A 19,390-nucleotide genomic window follows, 5' to 3' on the forward strand; every position below is an offset into this window, starting at 1 on the left:
AAGTAAGCGTAGCTTGTGTTATGGGTACTAAGATGACTGATGAATATTTTTATGAACAGGATACATAAATACTTATAATATACGTATAAACATCCAGACACTGAAAAAGATTCATGTTCATCGTACAAACATTTTCCAGTTATGGGAATCGAATCCACGGCCCTGGACGCTGAAAGCAGGGTCGCTGCCCACTGCGCCAACCGGCTGTCAAATGGATTGACTAATGACTAAAGATTTGGAGCTTACCTCCAAATCTTCGAACACGTTAGGCTGACGGTCACGGTTATTCAAATTGATATAATATGACATACTAACCTAAAAAGAGTTTAGAAAACTTGGGATCGGTCTATATTTTTCTTTTCTATTCAAAGAGCAGGCCTTTGCTCATAGTCCTACATGAAGAAGGCTTATGTTAATAATAATAATTATTTATAAGATTATTAGATATAAAAAGATTAAATTTATTTCATGTAATTTATGATAAATCAATGTATATGAACTTTTGTGTAACAAGATCACTGTGTGTTTCGAACAACCATAACCGAACAGTGCGGTGTGATAGCTGTCTTTAGGGACCTTACAAAAAAATTATATCAAAGGGGTTACATTTTGTCATCGCGGTGTACAGACGCATTCTGTTACCGCATTTTAAGTTTTAAGGTTGTTGATATGTTAATTCTCTAGATAGTATAAAGACTGTAAACTAACTATGAAGTAATTTTTATGACCATTGTTAGTAATAAGTTATAGGATCGGTAAGTGGCAGGTTATTATGACAAAGGTTACTGAAAATGTATCGTTGTTTGTAAGAGGTATGTCCGTTTACTGTTGTAGTTTTGCGGTCATGTAATGTTATAGTTTAAGTTGTGTTTGGTTACTTTAAACCTAGCTCGGCTCCTTAGGCAGTTTTTGAGATATTTTCTGTTATTTTTGTAGAAGCATAAAGGGGGTAATGAAGTGTATAAATGATGTAATATAACTCAAATAGCAAAGATGATAATGATATAAAAGGAGGTTAGAAAACACAAATTATAATGAAATGGATTGTAGGACTGTTAAGGACAACAAAATAATGTACGAAATATTTAAGAATACCTATCAAAACGCGTTCTATAAAACAAATAATTTACCTTAAATCCTCTTAAATTATCTACGACGCACGCCAACAGAGCATCCTTGCCAACAGTGACCGTGACATTTGGTATTGGCTCAGCAAATCTCGGATACATAGATTCTGAAAAGAAACATCCATTACAGTCCCGTTGACAATTACTACAGAAGACAGATATGTTTACTTGTAATAGAACTTCCATAAAATACGTTGATAAGATGGGTTGAGCACGAGATTCCCTGAGTCAGCGTTTGTTCACGTTAATTAAGCGAACGCGAGCCGAGCGTCAATTATGAAATTTGATATTCAAACCTTTTAAGAGAGAATTTTTACTTCCTTTGATTAATTGATTTACTGCCTAGATATAAATTAATGATGTCAGATAGACATTTATCTTCATTTTATGAAAGTTACACGTTGAAAAGGGCTAAAGTAAATAAAAAAAATACTGCGATATAATTATGAAGATGTTCTCATATAGGAAGTGTATTGTCAGTAATTTAACTCAGTAAAAATTACTCAGAATGATTACTTATTATGCATTTATTCAAAGACTATAATTGTAAAGTTATCGTAACGCCTCTTGTCATTCGTACTGAGTTGATACATGATATGGGGATAAGGAAAAGTAAAATTGCGTTTTATGAAACTTATGTTGGTGCGTTTGTGATATAAATGGATAGCAATTAAAAAACTTTTCACTTAAAGTAAAATTAGTTATTTATTTATTTATATTATTTATTCGAACGCGTCACGTCTCGAGAAGATACCTATCCTAAGTTCCCCACCCGGCCCCATCAACTTCCTCGCTATAAAAGGTTATTTTATTGAAATTAGAAGTTATTAAAAAAATATATATAATTACGACTCACGGGAAAAATATAAAATTCTGAATCACAGAATTAAAATCTTCGATTCGATATTTATACTCTTCGGAATAAATGGAAATTCAAATTCTTTTTACAATAGAATATAGGAAAATACGAAGTTATAGTTGTTACGATTCCAAATCACGTAGGTATTGCACTCGCGTCCGCTAGTGTCATGTTCACAGGTTTAAGGACATGACGATCGCTGGGTGCCGGCGTGTCTGCCGTGCCGAGGGGTGCATGATTTATGTCCAGCGCGTCACGAAAAATAGCGGTTTGTCGTTGGTATCACTCTTTGCCTCGCGCTGCCAAAATAATGTATCGCACCCCTTTAAAAACCTTCCCAAATTAAAGTGTCGGTAAACAACGCTTAAAAGATGAAATCGCTGGCTAAATAAATCACGATTGCGTTATTTGAATAACGACAATTTCTAACTTTCTTTATTTTTAACTTTTTATTACAAAACCAATTTGTGCCATTAATAAATAACAGTATTTTGTTATCGTATCATTCAATATTTTAAAATGATAAACAGTCCAGTAAATATTATATTAGTATTTCTTTTTGAAATATAGGTACGTACCAGTTGCCTACTCCTTATATCAACTCAATTGTCCCACTTTCTACTTTACTCACCTTACCTTTGTTTGATCAATACTAGTGACAAGGACGCCTACTTTTTATGAAAATATAACAACAGGACATGACAGTGCCTTATCATTGATTCCATTTTTATTGAATAAAGTTTTAAGGTAAGTAATTAAGATTTAAATTGTATGTAAAATTAACACAAAAACATTACAATTAGTATTTAAATTAAAATACACAAAACAACATTTTGAGTACAAGTATTGGAAAATTTTTGCCTCGAAACTATCTACAGAGTTCGTTTTACTTGTTTTGTTTTTTTTATGTCTGAATTATCAGGAAATCTGGAAAAAATCTATTTTGCATTTGATAGCCCGTCATTGAGGAAGGTTACATTATATAATAGGCTATTTTTATGCATTACTCTGTGACTGATCCGCCACAAGTTTCAAGTATCGCGAGATCAAAAAGGTGTTAAAATAACATTATTAGAATACAATATAATCACTTGTACACATAGCTATATAGCGGAATTGGGATAAACTATATTTTATATGCTACAGTCAACGTTCAGTGATATTCTACTTCTAGTCGCTTAGAGTCAATAGTTCTGACAAGAGGTCCCAGTCAAAAGCGAAATCCTCTTATTTCGACCTATTAGCAAATTGGGAGAAATAACTCACATGAGAATCTTCTGTCTAATAAGGTAAAACATATAAATTTATGATCCATAAGTAGGCTTCAGTTTAGGTTGGAAAATTTAATTGATAGAAATAAGTTCGTAGGTTCGAACTTTGACTAAAACTTCTTGCCGGATAGGGTAGACAAGGATCGGGAGACTTTTGGCTTTTTTATATTTATGATGTATACAATACATAAACATACTTTTGCATGTATATTTTTGATATACGTTGGTCGTGGGATGAAGATTTTTCTATATAAATTTAACTATTGTAATAATGCTAATGCTTACAAAACTCAAGCAAACTATAAATACCTTTAAATAGAATAAATAGAATTATTTCTAGAAAAAAATAGATGCTATAAGAATTATTATTTTCCTTTGTATGTAAAAGTAGGTATTAAGAAGGAAAAGCTGAATAAATTGGAGCTTACAGTCAGGAAGAAACCTTTGTGGAAGCTTCTGTTGGTCTTCACAAAATTCTCTGTATAAAGGTATCTTTAAAATTCGTTTTATTAAACCATTTCTAAGTAAATTTTCTAACGAAGATATAATCCCTTCTGATTATAACATAATTTATGTTGGCGGGAACTAGGTTGTTTGGTTATTATTTTTAACTGACTGCGTAATCGCCAAAACAAAATATGCCTTAAAGTATTTTAAGCGCACGTCATATATTGTAATAAAAAATAGGTTTAACTACCCAAAACGGAGTTCAAGATCCACAAGTATGAATATATTTGAATTTATTAATTATCCATAACTTTCCATAACTTCGAAATTCCTAATGAGATTTGGATGTATGAAGTATTGTTAAAAGTTTATAAATTTTATTTTGGGTTTATACTGGATACGCAATATTCAAGTATATACGATTTAAAAGTAGAACTCACCATCGAAAACCTTTATAGGAGCTACTGATACTACATTCTGTCCGTTGGGCAATTCCCGACCTGCAATTAAATTGGTGATTGATGAACAGTACTAGGAATTACTATTTATAAATATATCAACATACCTAGTGAATTATTTTCTTTTGTTATAAAACCAAATAAACTTTCGAATTAGTCTTACATGCCCGTATCATAAACGAAGGTACCTATATATTTTATAGATACTGAGACCGATTTAAAATGGCTACATAATATAACATTAATTATAAAAAATAACTAACAATCATCACTCATTGCCTAATTCCCTTAGTAAAGGTAGCCTGGAAGAGATCCCTTTTAGAGATAAGGCCGCCTTTTGCACGTAATTATATTTAAGTGAGTGTTCCTGTGTGTGTTTCCTATATTATGCAAAAAGTTTAAATGAATAAAATAAATCATTAAAAAGTAGTCAATAGATTTATTAGACTGTAGAGTTGTATTGCTTTATGAGTGTTTCTACATCGTTTTAAATATCAAACGAAGCGATGGCGCCTATCTCACAAACTACCGAAGGGATATTCATTCGATTTCCAATATTTAATAGGCTGGTTCACCGAAAAGGCAACTGTTTAATATTTGTCAAGTCTTAACTCAAGCTCTATTTTCTTAGTGAAGCTCTCACGTAGCTTAGTTTTCGGCGACTTGCTGTCATTGTTTTCATCATGGTTCAGGCAATTTAGCTGCCTACCTACATATTAACTAGTTAATATGTATATTATTATCAAAAACGTATTTCCCAAAACTTATCTAACTAACTTATCTAACAAACTAACTATACTACATGAACCAGTGTTGCATAAAAAGCAATAAAAAACGAACTCTAGCGTATGTCATCTTGATAGATTTTTCTTTAGGAGTCTTACTTATAAAAAAGATAATACCAAGTAATGCTACGTAAAATAAAAATGACTGTATATTTTTAGGTAATCTGACGCATGAACCAGTGTTGCCTGAAAAGCAATAAAAAACTAACTCTTTCGTTTTTCATCTTAATAGATATTTATTTAGGAGTCTTACTTATAAAATAGATAACATGAAAGTAATGCTACAAAAAATGAAAATGACTGTAATAAAACACTTGTATTATTGAACATATTAATTAGAAATATGGCAAAGTTAGTAAACTAGCTAATTGCCCTAGTATAACGACATTACTGGCTTTATAAAAGAATTAGTACGTTATTATCATATTAAAACATCGTCCATTTTAATATTATCCGCGTTATTTGAGTACCTACCTACAATAACACGTGAAACTTTACGTCGTTTTACTTTAGGTCGTTAAAAGTTTCCACCGTTTAATTGCCTCGTGCACAACTACATGGAGTGAAGTTTTTTTTTGTTTTATGGGAATGTGTATGTAGTAATCATTTTATTCAACCTTTCTACACCAGCGGGCGAGTTTTTCACACTTACTAATTACTTTTTATTTCATTTCTTAACGATAAAATAAACTTAATACAATGATTTGGTTTAATTGTTGAAATATAGAGATAACTAAATACTATCTACTACTAAATTAAAAAAAGTCTTTGCAGACCTCGCTATTCATTTTTAAGACCTTTTTTTCAATAATATAATAAACAGAATAATATCATCTTGTACAGTCAGTCACTGAGTTAAAAACTATGTCAAAACGTTGACGTTTTAAATAAATGCGTGTGTTTGCACACTTCCAACACGTACGGTAGTACGAAGAAAGCATTTGATTTTTTTTTTACATTACATTACATTTTTGGTAATGCAGTTAAAGTACAGTTATAGTTACAATTAACCTTTTCTTTTATAACAATAAACAGTTATTAGCAACAAATTAGTCCAGTTTATAATACCAACTCCAACTTTTATGTGTAAACGCATTTATCTTTTTGTCTTACTTTGTTGAAAGATGGTAAACGTTCGTTACTTTAAGATGTATAAAAGTTGTATTGGGTCGTACCCCAAATGTGAAGCTCACACGCACATAAGGTAACTCAAAATTCCCTAATGTAACATGCACAGCCGACATATCAACAGGATCAAAATAAACGTATTTCAAATTGTTATTAATAAAATAGTATTGTGGTCGAAAAACTAAATTATACGGTTATCTATACAAATCATGGCAGAACGATAAACTCACAAAAGTTAAATTAATTTAACTCTGTGGTCGTGACTCATGTTTGTGGTTTAGCTCTCGTCATAACTTCGAATGTTTTCACAAACGTATTTTCAAGCGATTTCGAAAAAAACTAAATTTACGAATTATTAACGTAGGGATTATTAATAATTCAAGTTGGTAACACTGTATTCGAAATTACGAGTTAGGAGGCGAGGTCACTTCTTCGCCATTTGTGTGTGTGTAGTCACTAGTGTATTACTAAAACGTAATGCTCCAGAACTACGATTTTTCATGCTAAAGCGAATTTGAACACCTATCAATCTACTGTAAATATAACCATATACTGAAAATAAGAGAGGCCAGAAATTTCGTTCGTTGGCCAAAACAGTATCCGTTAACGGGGTTAATCATAAAAGATGTTTTAGTGATAACAAAGTGGTGGCATGTACCATTGAAGTGGGGAAGCAACATAAGATTATGCGAAAAACTTACAGAGACACTACCTACTTTCTCACTCTTGATTTAAACAACCTCGTTCATATAACCGAACATAATTGAAATCTAGAATATGAAGGTGTCAAGATTGTTTCATTCCTGCATGCATAAGGGAAGACGACAAAATTCAAAATTCATTTATTTCAAGTAGGCCTACTTCATAAGCGCTTTTGAAACGTCAAGTATGCCTGTTCGTAGTGACTCTACCACCGGTAAGGAAAGCAGTTTATACCGAGAAGAGCCGGCAAGAAACTCAGTAGTTGTTCTTTACTATAGCAAGCAATACTATACATAGTATTGCTTGCTATAGATCCATCCATTTCCACATGGACATTGCGTCCATGTAAAAATATGTGTCATTAGTAGATCTAAAGAAAGTTCCAGGAGCCATATACGTGTCAATATATAGGCCACTATATATTGACACTATACACAATAAAAAAATTCATAGGTACCTACTAATCGTCATTATTATGCAATAAATATTTTGTTTTTATCTAAACAACTTTATTGCATAATAAAGGAAACACACACAGGAACACTTACATTAACATAAATTATATGCAAAAGGCGGCCTTATCACTAACAGTGATCTCTTCCAGGCTACCTTAACTATGGGAATAAGGCAATGAGAGACGGGAAATCGCAATTATGTAATATATATAAATATAATATATATTAATAAATATGCATAAATACACACACATATACATATAATATTAACATGTTTATAGTGACAAATAGAGCCACCTTACACGACTTTTAAAAATCGCAAAGGATTTAGAGCGCCGAATGTCATCAGGGAGTTCATTTCACAGCATTGCCGCTTTTATTGTAAAGGACTCTGAATAACTGCGAGAGTTACACTTCACCATTCTAAGCACATTTTCTCGGATGGATCGCTGAGAGCCTTGGGATGTGCACGGGCCAAGAAAATTGAATCGTTCCTTAAGGTAGGGTGGTGTCCAAGGAAGAAAAAGAGTAGAGTAGAGGATAGATAATACATGCAGATTACGCCGATGCCTTATAGGAAGCCATTTTAGTTTGTTCCGATATACTGAGATGTGATCAAATTTCCGGAGGCCAAATATAAATCTAATACATAAATTTTGCAGTCGCTCCGGTTTATCAAGTAGATCCTCGGTCAAGTCTAGACAACAGGCATAGGCAATCGTCACTTTATTATCAAGAAAATGGTATGTAGATAAACTTTCCGCTTAGTTATTTGGATTTAAAGTTATTAAGATACGTAATTTTTAATTAAAATATCCAGTTCAGAAAGGGACGTTTACGACCCATAGTTAATGCGGGTGAAACCACGGGAAACAGCTACTCTTATATTATTATACTATCAAACGTGCGCTACTGAAATAGGTATTTGCAGGGAATTCTGAATTCCAAGGTCTTGAGGCATTCATCCACCTAGTTCCGAAGCTCCACTAACACTGTGTTTATTAAAGTACGGAAAACTATGTAATAGAATAGCATGGCTTTCCTCAAACCTTATTTATATGAGAAGAAAAACCAACATTGTAATTTTTCTAAAGGTAAAGAAGTTATATTCCCGTTTCGTATGTTCGTTAATATTTCAACCACATGCCAAGCTGGTACAATTTTAATATGATTTATAAGCTAAAGTGTAGTAAATCTAAGTTACTTTATTATGTTGGAAACTTTACCCTAATGCATACGGAGCGGCCTTCAATTTGTTATTTTGGGTTAAATAGAAACATTTCTAAAGCGGCTGTAACTTCCTCCTGCATAATGTTTTTGTATTATTTTCCTACGATACTAAGCAGGTCAATCTTATTTTGTAGCAAATAAACCTAGATTGATCATTATGGTTGGTTTTGTTAATCAATGGGAAATAACTCTTCCCATTATGGAGTAAAAATGTTTGTTATAAATGTGCTTCAGTCCTAACGGTATCCCTATCCCTACTAATCCCTACTAATATTATAAATAGCAATGTAAGTTTGTTAAGGTTTGTTTGTTACGCTTTCACGCAAAAACTACTAAACCAATCCTCATGAAACTTTGTACTCATATTTTTGGAAGTACTAGAAGTAATATAATATACTTTTTATCCCGACATTAAGCTCTTATCCTTTGGGAGAGGCGATGAAAGTGTTTGACTATTTGACACCATAAATCCAACAAATAATGTATTAATAATATGTGTTTCATTTTGCCCAAACTTTGTGTAGATCTGATGAATGTGGTTGAAGATAGAGGACAGAACTCCTCAGCGGACAGCAGCAAACCCCTCATTTAAGGCTTTGCAATACTGAATACTTTAGAACTACTAATTAATTGAATGCCACATCAAAAAACAAAATTAAATGCAGACGAAGTCGCGGGCAACAGCTAGTATTATAATAAAAGTGTGCTATATTTGTCTACTCTCGGCTCGCTTATCGTACCTATGGCAGCCCAGTTTAATGAAGGATGCACACGTGTTTCATACAATGTTTTTCGCAATACTTTATAGTAAAACACTTCTTCATCTTCTACAGCTTATGACAGTCCACTGCTAGAATAAAAGCCAACACTCAACACTTTGTTGGTAATCGCAGTACATGGTCTTAGTAGTACAGAGGGCTCTGCTGTCCGTTTTCCGTTATAATCCCTTAGTCGCCTCATGTGACTCCCGCAGGATGAGGAGGGGAGATGACAACTGTATTCTGCTCTACCGTCATGAGTAATAAATACTTTGTAAAGCACAAAGATGTATAAGAATGCAGCCATGAAATATGAATGTACGAGTACAACATATTACCAAAAAATTACTTTAACAGGTACATGTAATAAACACAGTAATAAATTCTTTTATAATTGGCTCCGTCATTTCATATAATAAGTGGTTTTGTTCCACACGTATACCATTACCAGCAGTGTTGACAGCCCCTTTCAGCGACACTGATGTTCCTTTAAAGGCGGGCGTTTGAATAAATTATACCTACTATGATCGCTAGATACTGTACTAGGTAATCTCTTTACCTTATGACTATCTTACTTGAATTTATTTTTGTACTCCTGAGAAAAAAAATTAGGTGCTTTTTACAGTTTTAGTTACTTAAATTCAAATTCAGAATTCACTTATTTCAATAGGCCTAGTTTATAAGCACTTTAAACTTAGAATTGGTCTGTTTGTAGTGACTCTACCACCGTTTCGGAAGGCAGATTCTAATGAAAAGAGGCGACAAGAGACTTAGCAGGTTGTTCTGTTTCTAATTTATAACGGCTCGTCTGTGAATCTGTGCCGTTAAATCTTCAAACGATTTAAAATATAATTAGTATGCATGCTATTTAAAGGCTCTGAGGATTTTATCGATAGCCAGTGACAATATTAGAAATGTATTATTTTACTATCGGCCCATACCAACCATAGTCTGACAACTAAGTTTGTTGGTTCACAACGTAATAATATTCAAATAATAACTTAAGTAACAAAAATCAAGGTTAATGTAGAATAGGTAATAGATGACCCCATAGCGTAAATAAACTACAAAATCTAAATAAACGCGTAAAATTAATTCGTAGGTACAATAAGTTCTCTTTGATAATAATATAAGCTACGTTCTACATAATTACATAATATTTACGCTGTTGTTAATTAAATCGGCGTAATGAACTTCACTGGACGTTTTTCGATTGCCCATAATGAGCGTAGTCATCTCGTGCATTAAGTAGAATTGGTTTTTGCTCGACATATAACGAGGAGCGTTGACAGCCCCTCTCTGCGACAGGGTTGTTCCATTATAAACAGCGGTTGAATAATTGACATTCATTTTGATGGCTAGATGCGTTACCGCTCCGCTTGAAATTTATGTTATCGTTGAGTGTTTAACGCCTCGAAACTCAATAATAGAAAATGGGTTTTTTTTAAAACATTATTAGTAACTAGCGTATATTTGGAAAATAAATTTACAGAAAGATAAAAGAAATCTACTCATATGTTCGAGGACAAATCATTGTTCAACTTTTTTTTACTAGAACTCAACTTTTAGATGTTGAACAGAGAGCCTTGTGACTAATATAATGTCATTAACAATCATCATCATCAATATTAATAATAAAAGTCCTCTTGCAACGCGAGGGTTTGCCTATAGTCACAACGCTTGTCATTGTCATTGACGGTTTGGTGATCGTAGTAGATGGGTGCAGTAAAAAAGAGGAAGCTAAACTAGCTAGCTAGAGAAACCGACAACTATATCCTGATCTGACGTCAACACGCGGCTAAACTCTTTTTGTCGTGCAGCTAAATGAAAACACCAATGACTATTTTTTATATTGACATCACAAAATCTTTGCTTGTTGGTATTATTGAGCTGGATTTGTTACTCTAAAATTCATGTCAAAGTAATTAAAACAATATTAAAAAACTTTACGAAACCCTATTAAAACTGCACCAAGAGTTTAAAGATGAAAAATAAAAACATTACGAAAACTATTATGAAGAAACTTTTCGCAACTTTGAGCTGAAATGTTAAAATAAAAGAGTTGTCCTCTTTCAAAATGTGATATTATACAGTTGTATAACTCAATAATTTATTCAATGCACTTTTTTATTTTTTAAGTGGAAGTTTTTTAAAAAACACTCTAGGGATCGCAGGATTTTGAATAACGTTAAAATGTCTGCTGCATTGATATCTAATTTATAATAGTATGTCAACAAGGGTACCTGTTTCCCGCGGTTTCAACTATTTTACCTAAGGGTTATACTGATATCATTATATGTGGTACATGTATAATATTATACTCATAAACGTAAATATGTCACTCGAACCGCGCGAGCGAAGGAGGAGAAGAGAGTCCTAAACTTTATATTCAAATAACATGATGGAAAAGTCTAATTACATAAGATTAATTAATAATAATAATAACTGAATAACTTTTATTTCTAAAGAATGATACTATTTTGTTCTTTAGTGACGATTGAAAACAACCTTTTAATTTTCCATCTAAAACGCGCAATTGTTGCTTAATTATAAGTAAATTTTGACTAAATAATTAAATAACTAAAATTATTTTGATTTTAGCAAACGTGGTACAGAAGTATAGTTTATTAATAATCTATGTTAAAAATAAATAGTTCTTGGAGCTTACAAATCCTTGAACGCTATTGTATACGAGTCACGCTGAGTCAACATTCAAATCCCCCCTTAAGACTGACCACTTTATAAAAATAGGAGATATTATTCGTTATTCGTTTTTATTTGATTTGAACCGGTTTGTGATTCAGCTGATCAGAATAAAGCTGTCACTACTACTCTGCTTCCCACGAATATAATCCGAGGCAACTAATGGAATTTAACGGAGAGCGGGCAAAAGCTTCCTCTATGCTACTAGTACCATCCACTGCGATCTTCCCCTAGCAGTGCACACAATCCACCTCTGCACAGCGTCTCCTACTTCTAACGTCATCCGGACGTGGGCTCACACCACGGCCTCAGAGCTGCGGTTCGGCTTTACATTTTGCGCCCTCAGGCCGACGATCCCTTCGCTTCTTCGAGCCCTAGGAAAAAAACTTTTTCTGGCAGAGCCTCATTCAGCGTTGTGATTATGCGTACACTATCCGTTGGGAGAGGCGTTTAGTTTGTTACCTTTTATTTAAAATAAGCCTACTTTATAAGCTCTTCTGAATCGTTAAGTTTGTCTGTTTGTAGTGAGTCTACCACGGGTTTCCGAAAGCCGGATTTGAGAAGAGAATTTTTTTAATTCATGATAAACGTGTAACTAGTAAAGTTCTGTGTAGACGCTGGCCCTGGCGGACTGGCGGACTTCACACTCCTTTGAGAACATTATGGAGAAATATTGGGTATGCAGGTTTCTTCACGGTGTGTTTTTAAGAACAACGAATGGCTCTACGTCCGTCATTCTAACTCTTACGAAATCACTTTTCTGAAGTTATGAGTTTGAGAAAATAGAAACAATTAAAGCAAATTGCTTTTCAGGTGAATTTAAGAAAAAAGTAGGGAAACCTTTAAACCAATTTAAAAAGTTTTGCTTTGTTGATGAGGAAACCGTACAATTGATTTTAAAGAACGTGCCTGAGTTTTATTGGGAGAGAAAAGAAAATGGCAATGGTTAGCTTTCCCCTGCCACATAAATTACTGACAATGTGAGATTTTTTCATATAATTTAATAGTAATATTGTAATGTTTATCGAGAAACTTCGATGGCTAGGTTATATTTACCTCTAGCCTAACCTCAAAGGCGTGCACTCAGTTGCGGTTTAGACTTCTCAAGTTAATTTAATGTTTGCTACTTATCAAAATTGCTCCGATTACTTTGATGTACCTTGTATACATATTAATTACTAACAATATTTTTGTATAACTGTACTGACCAAACTTTTTTTTTTGTTAGTTTGCGTAGCAATAAAAAAAAGGCGATATAATTTAGCATAGGCTATTTTTATCTCAAATAAAGTATAGGCATCAGTTAAGACTAACATGAGCAAAAATTTGAGTAAGAAGAAATCGATAAATATACTAAGTTTTAAAACTCACCGGAAACATTTGCAAATATCGAGCACCAAATTATTGCGCTATATCATTGGTATCATTAAACTTGTGAACTTAAGAAAACAACACCCAGGACGATTAAAGAGATTTGGTCGCCAAGTAGTGGTTTGACGTTGTCTGTCGTGTTTTGTTTATTAATGGCCAGTAGCATTCAACCGATTGATTTTATTGAAAAGCGTGTGAATCATTAGACATGCTCGAGTCGAATCGAAAGATGAATCAGTCTATATAGTTGAATGTGGTTGTATTATTTTAAAGTTTCCTATTTACATGTCAAATTACTCGTAGATGACTGGGTCACCCAAAGAGCAGATAGATGATTTAATATAAATAAGATGACGTTATAATAATTTTACAAAGTGAGTACCAGAATTAACCTTTTTATTACTATAACTTGATATTTGATACCGTTTTCATACAAATACGGGGCATGTCCGATACACTCAGTTTTGTTTGAGACGTTATCAGACGGTATCAAAAGTGATAGTTATGAAATCGATAAATTTGCTGTACATTGTTGTAAAATAGCGCTGTCTAAAGTTAAGGCCCACCTAGCGCAACCAACACGCGTCCAATGTCGCCTGCAAAGTTACGTGCAATCACAAATAACGGCGTTTTTAGTGGTGTCTTTTGATTGGTAATAGGTAAGAAGTTAGCAAAACTACATTTTCCTGAATGTTTATAAGGTAAGAATTACCAAAATTATGCATAATCTGTGACCTAGTGAGTGACATGAATCCAGACTCGTTTTGCGAGGTAATAAAAAAGGAATGAAGATACGAGTTGAATATTGAAAGAATCCGATGTCTAGAAAAATATTTGATAAAGGAACGCGATGGAGAGAGGTCATATTTATTTATTTAAACTCTTTATTAAAACACCGCTACACTGTAAGAAAAATAAAGGACGAATAGAGAGAAACACTAGGACTGGAGTAGAATAAAAAAGGCGGCCTTATCACTTAAAAACAATCTTTGCCAGGCAACCTTAGGATTAGGGCAACATGAGCAAAATTATTATAAACAGGTTTTCTCACAATGTTTCCCTTCACCGTTAATATTTTATTTCCTTAAAATGCACATAACTTTGAAAGTTAAAGGTGCGTGCTGGGATTCAAACTCGGTCCCCCGAAAGTGGGCTATCCCCGCTGGGCTATGTACACAAAATTATCTGTAGTGTTAGAACATACTAAAGCCCATTTTGCATATACGCCTTTTGGTATCGTTAATTATTAAAATACACATATTCCGAAGGAGTTAACTCTGAAAGACGCAATCACAGCCCACAATCGGCATTAATATTAAAATGCACTTCGCAGTATGAATAATGCTTCGGCCTTATAAACGATTTTCCTAAAGCTCGACCGAACTACGTGACTTCAATGAATAACAATTCATCAATCAGTGGTTCATGAGTGGAAATTGCATTTTATAGACGCTCTTAATTTCAATTACTATGGCTATCGATTATATAAGTAATTATTGGATATTGGATAGAAACAGGCGTCACTTTGAGGAAATCCATGATTTATTATGAAAATTAAGCTTAATTTGCTATATTCCGCGATGTCTGTATGGTGTAATTTATAATTTCTTCAATCCTTACACTCCACACCAAACAGATCTTCAGAAAAGTACCCTCTACGCACGTTTCGCTCCAGAACCGGAGCATCCTCAGGAGATCTTGACTTCATAATGAATAATTGTTAAGTAAGTTAACTAAACATTTAAGTAAAAAGTTAAAAACACCATACGGATTCTCCTGCTTTTCGCGGACTATAGCAAATCAAGCTTAATTTTCATAATATAAGTAAGTAGTATGCCATACTATACTATTGCGTATATACTAAACTGTATATATTTTTTTTATGCAGAGAAAATGCCCGAAACATACAACTTCGCTAGGGGAAACGGATTAGTAATGTGGAAATTCCATCCACTAAGAAGTCTGTGTGTTCCTCGACAAATCTATAAGTGAGAGTACGGGACTCACTTGCGTATTCACCGATCTCAACCCAATGCATGGTGGGTCCCATCGTCGATGGCCTGGTTACTGCCAAATCCGCCAGGTAGGCGCACGCTATACTGCACGCCGCCTTCTCAGGCCTGTCAATAGTTGGGTGACAAACATCCCCTTTGAATTCACTTCCCGCTATTCTACCCCGCGGCGTCTTCAACCTTGTTTACTGTCGGTTTGAGAGTGTTCACTAGGTATGTTTATGAATACGCTGACCGCTTTTATTGTCTAACAACTACCTACAATTTACTTACCTAATATATATGGTAAAATAAGGCCATGGATTACAATAGCAACACACAAAAGATTGACGTTCTAAATTATATTGAAGTAAATATTAATAAATGTGGGAATCGAACCCAACGCCCTTGATTTCGAAAAAGAAAAGCAGGGCCGCTGGCCACTGCGCCAATAGGCGACAAATTGTTAAAAAAAAATCATCCATGCTAATGCTGTGAAGTCATTAGTCGAGGTTGCCAAATTGTTTTAAGGTTACTTATAATCGAATGCCGAAATATAGGATACTTGAAATTGTAAACATTTCTCCAAAGCTATAGTATATAGTATTCGTATTAGTACTTACTAATACTACTTCTGCTTAATAAGAGATTTTTTTTTAAACATCTACACCATTAACGCAAATATGTTCAGGTCTTTTAAGCTTTTAAAAAAAAACGGCTAAGTTTGTTGTGGGCTTCTTCTTAGACCAGGACACGTTTGGAACCCTCGTAGCTGTAGTTTTAAGTTGACGAATTTAGTTATCGCCATCAACTCACTTCTATGTCATATTTTACATGTAATGTACGCATCAAAAGTGCCATCTATATGCCTATTTGAACAAAGAAATATTTGACTTGACTTGGCTTTGACTTTGTATTTTATAGTTATATTATATATAATATTATCCCACTGCTGAGCATTATAAAGATAGAGTTACATGTTTTGTAGTGAAAGTCACTTCAAACAAACCGACAGCTTCCGAAAAAGGCTTGAAATAATAGAATATTGAATTTATGTATTTTATTTTAAGTTGATACGTCTTAACTTGATCGATTGAACCATTGGTCTTCCTTTTCTTCTTCGTTTTGCTTCTTCTCTTCTTATAACAATTGAAACAGTTTAAGTAATGATTATTGTAAGTTTGAACGCACTAGTTCAACTTGATTAATAATAAACATATAAATAAGTAACAAAATATAACGCAAACGAAACGGCGAGGCACTTCTAGTGTTGCAATAGAATTGCAAATCCGACCTTTAGGGATCTTTTCCCCTTACATTACCATTTAGCTAAAAGGTTAAAGTGCTCTGTTGTTTTTTCTAAGTCTATTTAAAAAGCTATACATTTGAAAAATATCAAATACACGAATTCCTGTTGAAATTTTCACGGTGATCTGCGTTTTAATAGATATTGAGCCAGTATATTTGTAAAATAATATGATACTTGAAAACAATTGTCACTCTTACTTCATATAGTTCAATCAGCTATTGTATCAAGGAGAATTAATCTTTCAATTGACTTTTGATTTGACATTAGTTCCAACATAGATTGGTCTGCATTGTAAATCGAAAGACATTTTATACTTTATTGAATGTTTCGAATAAATATTTTTTTTAAATAAACAATGGTTACGTTATGTATGCTGCCTCATTCTCTTTACATTATCCTCGAACATGTCCTGTCATTTTTTGATGTTTAGTTTTATATTTATCACGGTAGAAAACAACCCAATATTATTAAATATAGTTGAATAAAAAAAAGTAATGCATAACAATCGTCTATACGATAATAACTCTTTTGTCTTCATTAGAATCTTCTAATTCATTATAATAAAGTTTACTAGCCACATTGGCACACGTGGCACCATTCTAAAAAAAGCAGAAAGAAAAGGAAAATCTATAAATACCTACTGTAATTTATTGTTATTGCTCGTTATTTATTTTTAGAAATGTGGAGAAACACTTTCTGAGTAAGAATTTTTGGTGAAGATTAATTACATAGTGTACAAGATGTTTGTATTCACGTTTTTATTTAGTGCTATCTTTGAACAAGTTGTACAAAGACCTAATAGCAGATAATTTATCGATTCAAGCTTAATGAAATTGCCTTCTAAGTACTTACTGAAAATTGTTTACTAAGATAACACAAAATATGTTATAAAAAGAAAACAGATAAATATTCATTGTAATATTGATACAAGTTACAGTGACAAGATAATAATATATTCCATTAGGAAATGTGCTACCACCCACCTATTATGTGAAACGTAAACAACGTAGGTATGTAAAAGCTTGTTGTTTTGTCGCGCCTTTCGTACGAGTATAACTATAAAAGATTACTCAGCTTTATTTATTGCAATAATGGAATACATCCATAACTGTCACTGGAGATGCCAACGGATATCCGTGTATGACTCACAGATCGACCCCTGTCCGTTTTGTTTGTCTTCCTTCCCCTTGTTAACTGAATTATGTTAAAGAAATACGAGAGCTTCTTATCCCGAACCCTCTGAATAAATCTTACTTTTCAAGAATTCGCCCGTCTCTGAGTAGAGTCGTCATCTCTCGGTTATATTAATTCAGCTCACCTTTATTTTACCCTCGTAATGTTTATCAAATTAAATTATGCGGGCTCTAATTAAAATAACTGAGTTAGCTTAAATGTAGAGGACTTGAAAATAGAGCTTTATGTTAAAGCGCTTACTTTTCGTTTCCTTTTTGCTTAGTTCTCATCGTACTTTAGAATACTGGTAAATGTAGATGACAGGAAGGAAAACGAACAAGAGTGAAAATATGGTACAGAAAATAAAGAACTATAATTTTTAAATCGTATAAAATCCTGTTTTACTCTATCGTTTGAGGAAATGAATGACCTTATGCAATTCGAAGAAAAAACAAATTGACAAATGCATTTCTTTAGCACTAAACATGATGTAGGTGACCAGTTATATAAATAAGATGTCACAGTAAATAAAATAAATTAAAGCAAAATAGATTTTCTCATTCCATAGGAACTTTTTCACAAGTTGCGGGAAAACTCAATAAAAATGCTAATTGCATTCTCTACTCACCTGTCGTACTGCAGCATGCTGTCAATAAAGTTATCCATATCACACAATATAAATGTATAAAAAAAGTCATTTTTGGTAGTCATAAAAAACGGGGGATACAGTGCAAATGTTAGTCGCTGAAGTTCACCTATGTTCGCGGACGTATGCAGGATTATGCGGGAGGGCGGTGGGCGAGCGTGCCATCGCTGGGCGGTTCGCGGAAGCACTGCCGCGGGGCGCAAGCCACTACGGCGCGCTAACTACCCCAGCCGGAAAAACAAGGGCGAGAAAACCGGGAACAAGTAGACAAACCGTCTCGCTAGCCTTTATACGCGGTGGCTTTTCTTTCGTCATTCAACGGTGCGACGGTTAAGGTGTACAATTTCAACTATTCTTTAGTGAAAAATGAATTAATAAAGACACTTTCAATCATTAGCCTGTTATTGCTCTATTGTTAAGCACAAGCCCCTTTTTCAAACGAGGGATCGTTTTAGAGTATTGGCAGGTTGATTGGCTTTCGATATTTTTATTAGGAACCTTATATAATGATCACCATATAAACGGGAATAACCGAGACCGACGGCGTAAGTACCAAAAGACGAATGCGTAGTTAGTAGCGCGGAGTTAGGAAATTGGCGTTGTCCTCATGCAACGCCAATTTCTTGACTCCGCGCTGTTAAGTACAGAAAATTATTTATCAGGAAAATCTAATACCTTAAAATTTTAAAATATTGGCCATGTGATCCGTAGTCTAAATAAAATAACATTCGATATTCCGTTAAAACTTATTATTCCAACATTTAAGAAATTTGCCGAAACCACATCATCATCAACATCAGTATCATATCAACCCATTACAACCCACTTCAGGGCGCTGATTCGAACTCGGCCTCCCGAAAGTGAAGTCGAAGTCCTACAGTTGGAAGTCTAACAATCCGCACTGGGGCAGCGTGCTGGATTACGACTAACGCCTTCTCATTATGGGAGCAGACCAGTGTCCCATAGTGGGCCGAATA

At 33.8% G+C, this 19,390-nt stretch overlaps 1 protein-coding gene across 1 annotated transcript in view; it reads right to left on the bottom strand.

Annotated features, from left to right (window-relative positions):
- Positions 1-18,465, bottom strand: part of LOC120627046 (lachesin-like) — a 31,456-nt gene extending 12,991 nt beyond the window's left edge. The window contains exons 1-3 of the mRNA XM_039894885.1: positions 18,396-18,465; positions 4,145-4,204; positions 1,131-1,234 (exon numbers count right to left, since the gene is read on the bottom strand). Of these exons, the coding sequence (XP_039750819.1) occupies positions 1,131-1,234; positions 4,145-4,204; positions 18,396-18,465 (234 nt within the window). The remainder of the gene's footprint in view (positions 1-1,130; positions 1,235-4,144; positions 4,205-18,395) is intronic.
- Between the last annotated feature and the right edge of the window lie 925 nt (positions 18,466-19,390).

Source organism: Pararge aegeria, chromosome 10, assembly GCF_905163445.1.
Source record: "Pararge aegeria chromosome 10, ilParAegt1.1, whole genome shotgun sequence".
NCBI lineage: Eukaryota > Metazoa > Arthropoda > Insecta > Lepidoptera > Nymphalidae > Pararge > Pararge aegeria.